At 37.4% G+C, this 13,512-nt stretch overlaps 1 protein-coding gene across 1 annotated transcript in view; it reads left to right on the forward strand.

Moving 5' to 3' along the window:
- Positions 1–13,512, forward strand: part of LOC109922830 (cat eye syndrome critical region protein 2-like) — a 116,149-nt gene that overhangs the window by 57,912 nt on the left and 44,725 nt on the right. Inside the window, exons 3-5 of the mRNA XM_048607880.1 lie at positions 7,263–7,446; positions 8,535–8,671; positions 10,950–11,069. Of these exons, the coding sequence (XP_048463837.1) occupies positions 7,263–7,446; positions 8,535–8,671; positions 10,950–11,069 (441 nt within the window). The remainder of the gene's footprint in view (positions 1–7,262; positions 7,447–8,534; positions 8,672–10,949; positions 11,070–13,512) is intronic.

Here is a 13,512-nt window from a genome sequence, read left to right on the forward strand (position 1 = left end):
TCCATTTTCATGCTGTATAACTCTGTGAGTCTAAGTAATTGATATAGATGACACTCCACTAGTCACAGCAGGCCAATCTGAAAATGTGCTGTTTGTGCCTATTGTCAGTTAGCCTGGTTTACCAGTCCTCTATCTATGTAAATATATCACCACCAAATCCATGAGTCTTTGTTTTGGTATTAACATCTTGCATGGAACTTATCAAGTACCATTTGAAGAATGCAAGCATGCTATATCTACTGGTTCCCTTTTATCTGTGCTATCTAGCCAGATTCTCAAAAAATTAGAATTACTTTGTCAAACAGTATTTCCCTTTATTAAACCAGTTTGACTTTGTCTGATCAGACTAGGAATTTCTAAGTGCATTGCTAACGTTTCCTTAATGAATTCTAGCAATTTGCGAATGACGTGTGCAATGCCCTGACAGCCGGGAGAAAAAGACCCTATTCTTGAAAAAAAACATTATCTTGTTTAAGTTCTTGTTTAAAATGGTTTCTTGCCAGATTTTAACATGGCTGCTGTCAAATGCAGAATGGACAAGTTGATTGCTGCCAGAAAATTTCAGCAATTACCAGTACAAATGTGATGTCATCACCTCCTGGAATGTGATACTCCTCATATTGAATAAACATTCCAGCCAAGCCAACGCAAAAGAACAGCAAATGAGCTGTCTACCTCAGCCAGTTCTGACAAATGAGACCAATGACACATGTTATAACTTGGTGCAAATGCTTGCAAAATCCAAAAGTTTCTGAGGAGTAGACATCAAAATTTACCTTGTTAGTACAGTGTCTCAACATGCAACCCATGTCACTTCACTGAAAGTGCTGGTTTGTTGACTATTGTTTGTCCATCTATTTGTAGTATCAGAAAAGTAGAAACCTCCAAGCTTGGTGAAATGCCCACCTCTGATCTCAATATCTCTCAAAAGTTTGATTTTTGGAAATAAACCTATGCTTCACCAGGGAAGTGAACCAACTCCCAGATTAAACTACTACACTTCACGAGGAATTTAACTGCATTTGAGCTTCTGATAAAGGGTCTTGTTTGCACAGCCAGCAGAATTTCAACTGGACATTGATCTCCTGGATTGTCTAATTCACATGAAGTAATTCTGAGATCTTTGATTTTCATGTAATTTATAATTTATAACTTCTCTCCTTTCCATTCTTCTTTTCTTTCTTGGATGCATGTGGTTTTGAAATTGTGCCTGGTTTTGAATGCAGCAACAAACCATATTTAGAAATAATATTTAAAAATATAGAATAAAATTTGCTGGAGGTCATTTAAAATTGAAATTCACAAACCAGATTTAGGGAAATATACCACTGTTATGGACTTGAGATGATCAGTAAGAATAGTTCGATTCACCTTTCACTTTTTTTGTCCATTAATGTTGTGTCAGGCTAACTTGGCCTATAGCTCTGTTTTCTCTCTCCTGCCTTTCTTGAATAGCAGAGTAACATCTTCAAGCTTCCAATCTGCTCTCACCATTTTAAAGTCCAGGAAATTTCAGAAAATCGTAGTCAGTACATCTACTATCTTTGCAATTATCTTTTTTGGAACCATAGAATGTAGGCCATCTAGTCCTGGGACTTTATTAGATTTAAGTCCCTTAAGTTTTTTTTTCATGCATAATGACCACAAAAGTTAATTACCTTAATTTCCTTGCTCTTTTTTGATCTCTTAGGTTATCCACTAATTCTAGAATGTAAATTGCCTTTCACTATGACATGAACCACAAAGCATTTGCTTGATGACTCAGCTATCTCCCCCATCATAATTTAACATGTCTCTGCTTCTAAAACACTAATATTTATTTCAACTTTGTCTTCAATTTATATATACAAGGAAGCTTTTATAATCCATTTTCATATTTCTGTCTACCTTACCATAATGTTCTCCTTTCTTTGTGACCTGCTGTTTGTTCTTAAAACTTTACTAAGCAACGTCACAAGCCTCTTTTAAACTGATGCTATCCTTCACAGTTCTTTCCAATTTGTAGACAGCTTGTCTTTCAGTGAATGTACTTTTACTGAATATTTTGAATTGTTTCCTTAAATGTTTGCCACTTTATTTATTGTCTTAACTTTTCAACTATTTACCCAATGTGACGATCCATGTATTTTGAAGGGCAGAAAAGCCATGTTTATATAAAATGTTCCTCTAAGTTCAAAGCTAAAGTAAGCTAATTCTGGGAAGAAGGGTGTTTGGAATCCATATTATGAGGCCATCAAGTTCTGAGAAGTTAAACTCTGGTTGAGGTTGCAATGGAGATAATAGCTAATTGGGGTGATGTCAAGTTTCAGACTTCTTTGGATTCTGGTCAGAACACTCAAAATTCATGTGATGGGAAGTAGGCAAGACTCTATCAATAGATCAATGTTCTGTTTGGTAGTAAAAAGATAAATCTTCAGAAGCTCTTGAAGCAACACATTTTAGGGAGCTAAAAAGGACTGAATCTTGAAAATGCTTTGCATAGTTCAGGGAATCTAAAGCATTGAGTGTTTGTGTCAGAGGATCAGAATCTGAATAAAGTGAGTCATTTGGTCAGTTGAAAAATAACACTTTTTTTGAAAAATAAAAGAGCCTTGCCATCAGGGCTATCATGACCTGAGTGAGACAGAGTTTGCAGACATGCATCTGGATAATGTTAATCATGATTGAGAACCTTGGTAAGAATATGGCTGCTGGTAAAAGCAACTTGAGGAACAAATCCATTGAGTAGGAAAAGTGGGAAATTATATCTACCAAAGGCTGAATTGAAGAGAATGAGAGATTGTACTTGGTACTTGAAATTGTGGCATCTGTTTGCAGGAGCTATTTAAAAGGAAATACCATTCGTCTGTTGATTCATACTTAATTTTATGTTGATTTTGGGTTTTAAAGTGGCATTTTTCCATTGATTTCTTTCTTCAGAGTTATTTGTGATCCCTTTCTTATCAGACTATTGGCTCCCCCTCCAGAGATGAAAGCCTCACTCAACCTTGGTTAGCTCTCCCTTCATATCTATATAATTGTCTTTGCATAAGTTTGAGATTCTCGCTTTTGATGGGAGTATTGTGATCACTATATCCCAGCGGGTCTTTTGCTATAAAATTACCAATATACATCCTGACCTTTGGAGACATTGTGCAAATGCGTAGTGTTTTTCCTATACAATAACATCCAGCTCCACCTCAGCACCACTGATCTTGCTGTTGCTAAATTATCAGATTGCTCATCTGACATATAGTACTGGATGAGCAGAAATAAAAGTGCAAAATCTTTTCCGAGTAGTGAGATTCATCTCCGGGTCTCCTTAAATTAATCTGAGAGTTAACATGCAGGTTCAACAAGCAACAGTATGTTGATTTTTGTAAAAGTTTGACACACACAGATTTAGAATTATGAAAATCTTCGGAGAGGCCATACGTGGAATACTGAATGCAGTTTTGGTCTCCTGACCTAAAACACCGCCTGCTTGTGTTGTGAATATCTAGTTTATGATTTGTGCATTTTGGTATGTATTTTTTAGTTTTAAGAATTAAAGATTAATTAGAAAATTGGATAAATGCAGCTAAATCAATTTGGGAGTCTGTTGCACTTAGGGTTGAGGCCATGTAGCTTTGAGGTTCACAGACATAAAGGTTCGATCATAAAACAGCTGATGGGTTTACCTAACTTAAGAATTGGAGATGTGATGTCAACGCTGCTTGTAAAGAAATACAGTTCAGAGAGATCTCTTTTGTTTTGGGAGATAGAGGTAAATTAGTTAGCAACATTCAATAAAACCCATTTGCTTCATCAGGTTAAAGAAAAAATTGTAAATCAATTTCAAATTTAGTTTACTTAAGGTTGGGGTATGGACAGCCGAGCACAAGCTACATCACCATAGAAATAGTTAGAGTTTCATAAATTTTTGTGGTTTCATTTTATCTCGGAATTAGTTATTGTTTGGTCCTCTGAGTTTACAGCTCATTTACAGAAGTTAGCCAAAATAAATGACAGTTAGATAGACCTGAACTGCAAATAGAGCCAAAAACAGTAGAACAAGCTCCACCATTGACCATGCAGAAAATTGAGGCTTAACCTCAGTTTGAATCGTGTGAGAAACAGAAACTGTACAATTTCCTAGTTTTAAGCTGGTAAGAGAATCACTATAGGCCTGTGTCTCATTGCAAAGAAAAAAACAAGTAGCCAGATTAGATTAATCCTATTGAAACGCAACCAGAACAAAGGATTTGAGGTATCTACACAAAAGAGTAAATGAAAGTGTTACCTCTGTGAATAACTGGAATTGAGGAAAATTCTCCAGAGGTCTGCAGTATATTTATGGTTATTCCCTGCAACAATATATAACTTAGAGATTCATGTACCTTAACAGTGTTCTTGGGAAATATGAAAGAGAAACCTGAGTGCATACCATGCCGTTATAGACCATATTGTTGAGTTAATAATAGAACATAGAACATTACAGCGCAGTACAGGCCCTTCGGCCCTCGATGTTGCGCCTACCTGTGAAACCAATCTGAAGCCCATCTAACCTAAACTATTCCATTATCATCCATATGTTTATCCAATGACCATTTAAATGCCCTTACAGTGGGCGAGTCTACTATTTTTGCAGGCAGGGCATTCCACGCCCTTACTACTCTCTGAGTAAAGAACCTACCTCTGACATCTGTCCTATATCTATCACCCCTCAATTTAAAGCTATGTCCCCTCGTGCTAGCCATCACCATCCGAGGAAAAAGGCTCCCACTGTCCACCCTATCTAATCCTCTGATCATCTTGTATGTCTCTATCAAGTCACCTCTTAACCTTCTCTCTAACGAAAACAGCCTCAAGACCCTCAGCCTTTCCTCATAAGACCTTCCCTCCATACCAGGCAACATCCTGGTAAATCTCCTCTGCACCCTTTCCAATGCTTCCACATCCTTCCTATAATGCGGTGACCAGAACTGTACGCAATACTCCAAGTGCGGCTGCACCAGAGTTTTATTTATGCACAACAAAAGTGGAATTATGTGATGTAGATTTAATTGTTAAAACAAGGTATTCAGATTTTTTTCTAAGATGTTAACCATCTCTGACAGGTTCGTAAGACCTGTCCAGCAGTGTGCAACAGAGGTTTGATGGCCTGCTTTCTGGGATGAGGGGATTGTCCAATAAGGAGAACTTGAGTAGACTAACCCTGTGCTCCCTGGAGTTTAGAATAATGACAGGTGATCTAACTGGAATATATAAATGTTTTAAGTGGCTAGACAGGGTAACTGAGTAATATTTCTTGTGACTGGAGAATCTAGAGCATATGGCCACAGTCCCTAAATAAGGGGTAAGCTATTTAGGACTAAGATCAGAAGTCTCTTTGCCCAAAAGATTGTGAATCTTTGGGATTCTGTGCCTCAGATAGCCATGGATGTTCAGTTATTGAATATAAAACAGAGATCAATAGATTTTTGGACATTAAGGAAATGAAGATATATGTGGATATTGTTGCAAGGTGGTGTTGACGTAGAAAAATGGCCAACTCTAGCACCTGCCTGTGTTCTTCAATTCTTATTTGCGGCTCACCTAGAATTTTTGTATGGTTAAAAACAGTGAACAACATTGGCCTAACTACTGTTTAATCAGTAAAATCTGTTCCTGTAGTTCTCTTTTCTTTTCATGTATCTAATTTTCTTTTAAAAGTATGAACTTTGCCTTAGCAGTTTTTGCAGCTTTTTTTGCGGTGTGAAGTAATGTGGGGGAAATGCTGAGTGCCATGATGTGGCATTTTGCAATTGCTAGTTTGTTCTTTCTTTACCTCCAGGTGATAAGGAAAGACCTACTTACATTCCATTGTCATGTAGAGACTTCTTGTAGCCTGACTGTCTGTCTGTGGCTGAAATCTCAAGCTGAGCAAATTGTGTAGGATGACACCAAAAACAGCAGTGTCCACAAAAAGTTTCTCAGCAACAATGCATCTGATGTGACACCTTTGAATACTAATCTAATGTAAATTGTCTGCAACTTGCGAACAGTAGCTATCCATGACTCATTTTAACCCTGTGTGATTTGCTTCAACTTTGCAAATACTATTTCCAGTACTAAATTTAAAAAAAATCCAGAGATGTGTTACCAGTTGTGTTGGGTATTTTGATTTAAAATTTTGATAAAGCATGGCCTCAGGTGGTTTTCTTGCAGTTGAATTCATGTCCAGAAATGTAACAAGTCTTTTTATGCATCTGCAATGAAATGCCATGAAGCTTACAAGTATAAAATGTCATTAGGACTCCAGTCGCATCTGACATGAAAAGGTTTGCTTATCATTGTCAGACCAGCTGAATATGCATTCAGTTATGTCAGTCTGTTCCCTGCTTTGCAGAGAAGAATGGCATGGTTATTGACTCCACTGTCTCGCTTGTGTTTTGTAGTGTTCCATTGTATGGCATGTTCATAATGTTGAAAAGTGTGTTGCTGCACTGTGAGGGGTATTTGTTAAGTGTATCTGCTGAAAAGCCTTTTGCAACAAATATTGTAATTTTAAAAAATGAAATTATTAAATTTTACAGAAAACACTGCACAAATAATATCCTTTAGAGTTTTTTTTGTCTTTGAAGTGTACGATAGGAAATCTCACCTACCAATATGTCTATGTGAATGCTCAAGCTTTGTCCATTTATTTAAATGTAACTTTCCAGTAAATAGAGTTCCAGGAAATTCAATAGAGTTCAGAGAAACTTCTTTATCCAAAGAATAGTAAGAATGTCGAACTTACTATCACAGGCAGTAGTTGAAGCAAATAACGTCAATGTGTTTAACGGTAATCTGTTGGGAGAGAAGGGTGGTTCCAGGTAGTTCTCTTATAACACGATAGTTGCGTTCTTGCGTGACCTCGCGCTAAAAAAAATCGCCATAGAAAATCACATAAGAAAATTTCTATATAGCAGAAAGTTTACATTATCCAAACAGCGTGCACTATTCATTTGCGTTACAGCCGATTCGCGTTAACAAAACACGCATTATTGCAAAACTATCTATACATTGGTAGGTTTAAATAAGGATATATGTGCGGAGGCTTAAACAGAACATGAATGCCACAGTAGATTAGTTGGCCCTATTAGCTCGTTTCTGTGCCATACATAATGTGTATTGTATGGATAATTGTGTATGGATAATAGTGTGTTATGTAATGCCTGGCGAGCTCTCGTTTTTACCACCAAAACACAGATGAAAAGTTTACTGTTTGGAGCATGGAATAGTTTGATTTCTAATTAGTTGGTATGCTTTGCCCCCAGACCTGACAGTTGTGACATGTACCTGGAAGACATTATTAAACATCGATGGGAACTTGAGGAAGGGAGACCAAATCCACTGAAAAACACCAAGTTCAAAGAATTACCCATTCGTTTACGTGTTGAGCTGTTGCACAGGCTATGCGACTACAGATTAGATGCAGATGATGTGTTTGATCTTTTAAAGGTACAATTTCAGGGGAAGAGGTGGTGTTTGTTTCACACTATGAACTGAAACTAACTACTTACGGAATAAACTTTCTCCTTTTTTCTCATTCTACAAAGTAATTTCATTCCTGCAAAGAGCCCCATAGGCCCAGTAATTCCTCACTCAAGAAAGCATTGTTCCTTTTATGAGCACAGATTTTAAGTATCAGCAAAATATTTACAATTGCCTGAAAATCACCACAACTTAAAGCTCAACACAAAGCAGAAGCAAAAACCTCCTGTTAAAATCACATCCACATCTGTATGCTTTTATATCTGACACTATTCCCCATCAGGCTATTTATTAATGCTGGGTCTGGGACAGCCTTGTTATTTTTCTTTGATTCAAAAATTTCCATATCAGATCTGTTCTATCCTGCTTCTATACTTTATTTGTGCGCTTCTAAAAGCATTGAATTTGACAGCAACAGCACTCAAGGAGGCCATTTGATCAGTTCACCCCCAGCAGCTTTCTGACAAAAGTAGCCACTTAATTCCATTCCTCTAATACTTTCATTTCTTATTCTGTTCTGATATGCATTCACTTTACTCTTAGTTATTGCAATGGATTCTATTAATGCCGCTGTTTTGGTAAAACATTCCATGTCTTCATGCCAGTGTAGTTTTGTGAAGCCACTCCTTCAGAAGACCATGTTAAATTTATATCTGCTAGCTACAGGTTTAGCTTGCAGTGGAGATGACTTTCATTTGTTTAATGAAATCCTGCCATAAGATTAAGCACTTTGATTAATCTTTTATTCACTTCTAATAAAATGAAAAGTCCTGGAGTTCATAAAAGTTGATCTTTAATTCTGGTCATCAACTTGGCAAATAGTTTTACTATTTAATCTATTCTCCTTCTGATGCTTGTGGATGATGTGGTTGTTATCATTTCCTGTGATGCCTGGTAGTTCCTAACTTATATTCCAAAATCTTTAATCATCTGTTACCTTTATAATGTGGTTGGTTTATCAATGCACTGGAACAATTCTGGAGCCATAATATTGTGCAGTGCTTATTTAGAATTTTTAAGTGTATGACTTTTTTTTACTTGTCTTTGTCTGTCAGGGTCTGGATGCTGATAATTTGCGAGTGGAACCTTTAGGAGAAGATGCCATTGGAGCAACCTATTGGTATTTCTATGGCACTCGTTTATACAAAGAGGGACCATCTTTCACACTGGAGAAAAATCAGATGGAAGAAATGTAATGCTTAAGTACTTTTGATTACGCAAGTTAATCCATGTATTTGTTTCTGTGTACCTTTTTCATTGGATTAAAACTTCCACTGTTTCTAAGGCTGGGCTTTGGTGAACCTGTCAAGGATATTCTTAATACTCTTCTTCAAGAACTGACAATGTGACATCAGCCACCTTAAGACCTTTTCTCTCATCCTCACCCATTCTAACATACTTCCCAATGAACTTGCTGTACTCTGTTCTCTCAGGTCTAACCCTGATTTTATCAAACCTGCTGACTAGAGTCATGCTGTTATTGTCTGGCATACCAGCCTTCACTTTGTAAAGGCTGAACATCAATCCCCTGACACTTGGTCCTGCCTCCCCCAGACCATGACCCTGCCACTGAACAGCTGTTGTTTTCACAACCGTCCCTGACCTCATCTCCTCTGGAGATCTTCCTTCCACAGCAACCTACCTTCTAGTCCTCCAATGCTACATAGCCTATTTCTACAATGCAGCTGGCATAATTTAAATAGAAATCAAAATTTTTTAAAGGGTAAAGTTGTCAAAGGGGGGAGAGAGCAGGAGTATGATATTGTGATACAACATCAGCCATGATTATGTTGAATGGCAGAGCATACTCAGTGGGCTGCATGGCCTGCTTCTACTTTTATTTTCTTTGTTCTGTTTCTACGCTTCTTCCCAAGAAGAAGTTTCTACTTTTTTTCTCCTCTTGTCCGGTCTGTTCCCACGTACATTCTTGAGTCTTCTCACGTTCTACAGCAGTTACACAATTTTCAGTTTCCTGACCCCAGCTGCCACCACTTCTTAAATGTGCAATCCAGTTATACCTCGGTTCATCAGTAAGATGGCCAGAGGGTTCTTCAATTTGTCCTTGAAAAGAAACAAACAGTCCTCGTCCACCACCAGATTCTCTCCCCCACCCGCCAGCTGAGCTGTTCACACTTAGAGATTAGTTTCTCCTTTAGTTGACACATTTTTTCCAGCAAAAAGTATGGGTATAGGTTTCATCAAAACAGAAAAAATTGGAAGACGTTTAGTTTACAACTGAGGTGAATTGTTTCACAGAGGGGCGGAAACAGAGTGTGAGAAACAGAGGGGCTGGAACACAGTGCGAGAAACAGAGGTGCTGAAACTGAGGGGCTGAAACAGAGAGAGAGAAACTGAGATGCTGATTTAGAGCTGCTGAAACCAAGTGCAAGAAACAGAGGGGCTGAAACAGAGTGTGAGAAACTGAGGGCACATTTACTTAATAGCTTGGGTGTGGCTGATTCTTTGTCCCATGATTCTCTGATGACTCTTTCTCTGATATATTGATGACTGCATCTGCTCCATGCTGTCTGGATTCTGAAACATCTGTCAACCTTGCATCCCATTTCCATCCTTATCTCACCGTTACCTGTTACATCTCTGACTCGTCCCTTCATTGCTTTCTCTGTTACCGTTTCTTGGGTAGCTAATAACCTTTACAAACCCATCAACTCTCACTATTACCTTAACTACTCTTCCTCACCCCCTGCTTCCTGTAAGAACTCCACTCCGTTCACCCCAGTTTCTCTGCCACTCTTGCATCTGTTATAACAATGCCACCTTCCACAGGGGTTCTTCCAACACATCTTCCCTTTTCCACATGTGACGACTCCCAACCAATGCCTGACCTTAGGTTGCTGGTCATATCAAAATGCTTTCTTCCTCTCATGTTAGACTTCTGTTCTGGGTCTGCTGCCGCGCTCCAGCAAAGCCTAATGTAAACTAGAGGAACAGCACCTCACTGTCCACTTAGGCAGTTGAGTTCAACAACTTTGGACCGCAAACTCTAATTTCCATTTCAATCAACTTCAACCCACTGTTTTGTTTGCATGGATTTGCTCTCAGTAAATCTGGCCTATTTTCTCATAATAATGTTTAGAGTTAACATCTACTTTTCAATGACATCTCTTCTCTACTCTCAGTCACAGTGTTTGCATTTTGCTCTGGGGCATCTTTACTATCTTGTCCACTTCTTCCTCCCTCTTTCTACAGCACATCATCCACTAAGTATATTTTGGCAGTTAAAATGTTCAAAAATATGTTAATTTGTAATAAAGATGGCCCAAATGTGATAAGGAAACAAAGTTTACACAGCCAAGATAATATCAGGATGTAATTTTCTATACATTGATGTAAGCAAATCAAAAATTTTATGCATTAGGGTTACATTGATCATGCATTTTATATTGTAAGGATAGTTAATAGCTGTGATTGATGACACCAATGTTAATTGAAGTTTTTCAATTTTACAGTGAAAATGGAAAACTAAATACCTATAGTTCCAATTACAAACTTATCAACTTGAAACCTAAAAAGAGAGGCCGACCATCAAAGCGGAAAAAATTGGAAGATATTTATTTTACAACTGTGAGGTGAATTGTTTCGCATTTACTTTAAATAGCACATTTACTTAATAGCTTGGGTGTGGCTGATTCAATAGGCTCAGCCTCATTCTATTCATGTCCAACATCGAAAAAGGATTTCAATTCCATACTCCAGGTTGTCAAAACAGAAGTATAACTTGTCTCTAGCTTAAAAGAAAATAAAAAAAAAAATCAACATCAATGGAAAAGTGAAAGGAATTCTGATATTAGTGATTCCAGAAAAAATCTTTTATGAAACAAGGTGCAATGCTGATGAACACACAAAACTGAAAGTTGTGTCGGCAAGGTCAAAAATTCTTTAGATGTGTTTTGTGCAAGAATTGTTACAAGAACTAGAAATGGTGCACAAAATGACACATATTCCTCCTTTCTACATGGGAAAAAAAGTAAGTGGTGTGATTGCCTGAAATGGATAAAGTAGTTAAAATCAGTTACTACGACAGCTGGCAGCACCAACACATTTCAGTTTTAAAATTGGAATGCGTGCATATTTCAATTTAATATAAATTACAAATGGTTTTCGCCCCAAGACAACCCTGATGGCATCTTGTGAGAAAACTGGAGATATAGCAGCATTATATTGGATACATCAAAATAATTATACACCATATTATCCTATGTAAGCACCTAGCAGAAGTTACCATGGCTCTTTTTAAAAAAAATAAAATAACTGGTGAATCAAAATGATCTTTTAAATAAAGTTCTATAACTGCTGAAAGCAAATAGTTACGTTGAAATTGGGACTTCTAGTATTGTGCTATTCAATGGGCTCATGTTGATATGTTCCCTGTAAACCACTTCTAATCCTGTATTTATCCACCTTCCCCTTGCATCTATGTCGTTAGCCTCAACTATCACTCAAGTTCACCATTCTAACTACTGAGTAAAATGTTTCCTCCTAAATTTGTCATTAGATTTCATAGTGATCTTCTTGTATTTATGACCGTTAGTTCAGTTCTTGCTTGCAAGTGAGAAAAAAAATTCATCTATAAAGTCTTTCCACAATATAATAGATCACTACCAAGTTATCGCTTAAGTCTCCCTTTCTCTAGAGGAAAGAATCACAGCCTTTTTAAACTTCCCTGACAGATTAAATCTTTCAGTCTGATATCATGTAGTGATTTGTGTATTTGTAATCCTAGATCATTCTGCCCCCTACCCAATTTTAGACACTTACTGTTGAGAAATCTGTGACCGCATTATCCTTCCTACCAAAATGTACTACGACTCAATTATTTATGTTGACATTCATTTATCAATTGCATGCTGATTCGTCAACTTTTTAATGGCTTGATGTATTTTGTTGCAGTCCTCCTTTGTATGGAATATACCCGTAATGATTGCTCAATGTTTAACACCAATTGCAACAACTCCATACTAAAACAACCTGTGCTCATATGCAGAAAGACCTGGAAAGTATCCAGGCCTCAAACTGCAATAAAATAAGTGACCAAATATTTTGTTTGGTTCTACTAGGCCTGTATTTACTGCAGTTTAGAAAAATGAGAGAAGATCTGATTGAAACTTTTAAAATTCTAGCAGGGCTATAAAGATTCAATGCAGGGAGGATGTTTCCCTTGACTGGGGAGTCTAGAACTAGGGGTCCAAGTTTCAGGATATAGGGTAGGCCGTTTAGAGCTGAGATGAGGAAACATTTCTTCACTGAGGGTCGTCAACCTCTGGAATTTGTGATCGCAGAAGGCTGCCTAAGCTGGGTCACTGAGTATATTTAAGAAAGAGACTGATAAATGTTTAGCTATTAAAGGCATCAAGGAATATCTGGAGAAAATGAAAATATGACCTTGAGATAGAGGATCAGCCATGATCACATTGAATGCTGGAGCATATTCAAAAGGCCAAATAACCTAATCGGACTCCTAGTTTTGATCACTAATGTTGGTTCAGGAAAAGAATTACCAGAAATACTAGAAGAGCTCATTCGTCTGATCCTCTTTAAACTGTGGCTTTGGATCTTTCCAGTACGTTTGATAACGCAGGGGAAGATTCGGTTCTGATTCCGTCTAAAGGGTGGAACCTCCAGCATTTATTGCAGTTACTACTTCATTTTGAAGGCTGTGCATTAAAGCTGACACCTATACACATTTTTCTGAAGAAGGGTCTAGGCCCGAAGCATCAGCTTTCCTGCTCCTCTGATGCTGCTTGGCCTGCTGTGTTCATCCAGCTGTACACTTTGTTATCTCACCTATACATGTCTTTCTAATTCAAAATTGATATAATTTTAATAATTGATATCATTAAATTATGGTTCTTAAGTTATGATCACTTAAACTAAGCTTTTCTAAAACACACTTCTCCTTAATGTTGCATTTTGTATCTATAATTTTTCTCCTCTTTTTCTCTCTAACCTTTCCGTTTTCTCTTGTTATCTTTCACTTATTATTATTTTCTTTGTTTCTTGGTAACTGTTTAT

The sequence above is a fragment of the Rhincodon typus genome, chromosome 18 (assembly GCF_021869965.1).
Source record: "Rhincodon typus isolate 14 chromosome 18, sRhiTyp1.1, whole genome shotgun sequence".
Lineage (NCBI taxonomy): Eukaryota > Metazoa > Chordata > Chondrichthyes > Orectolobiformes > Rhincodontidae > Rhincodon > Rhincodon typus.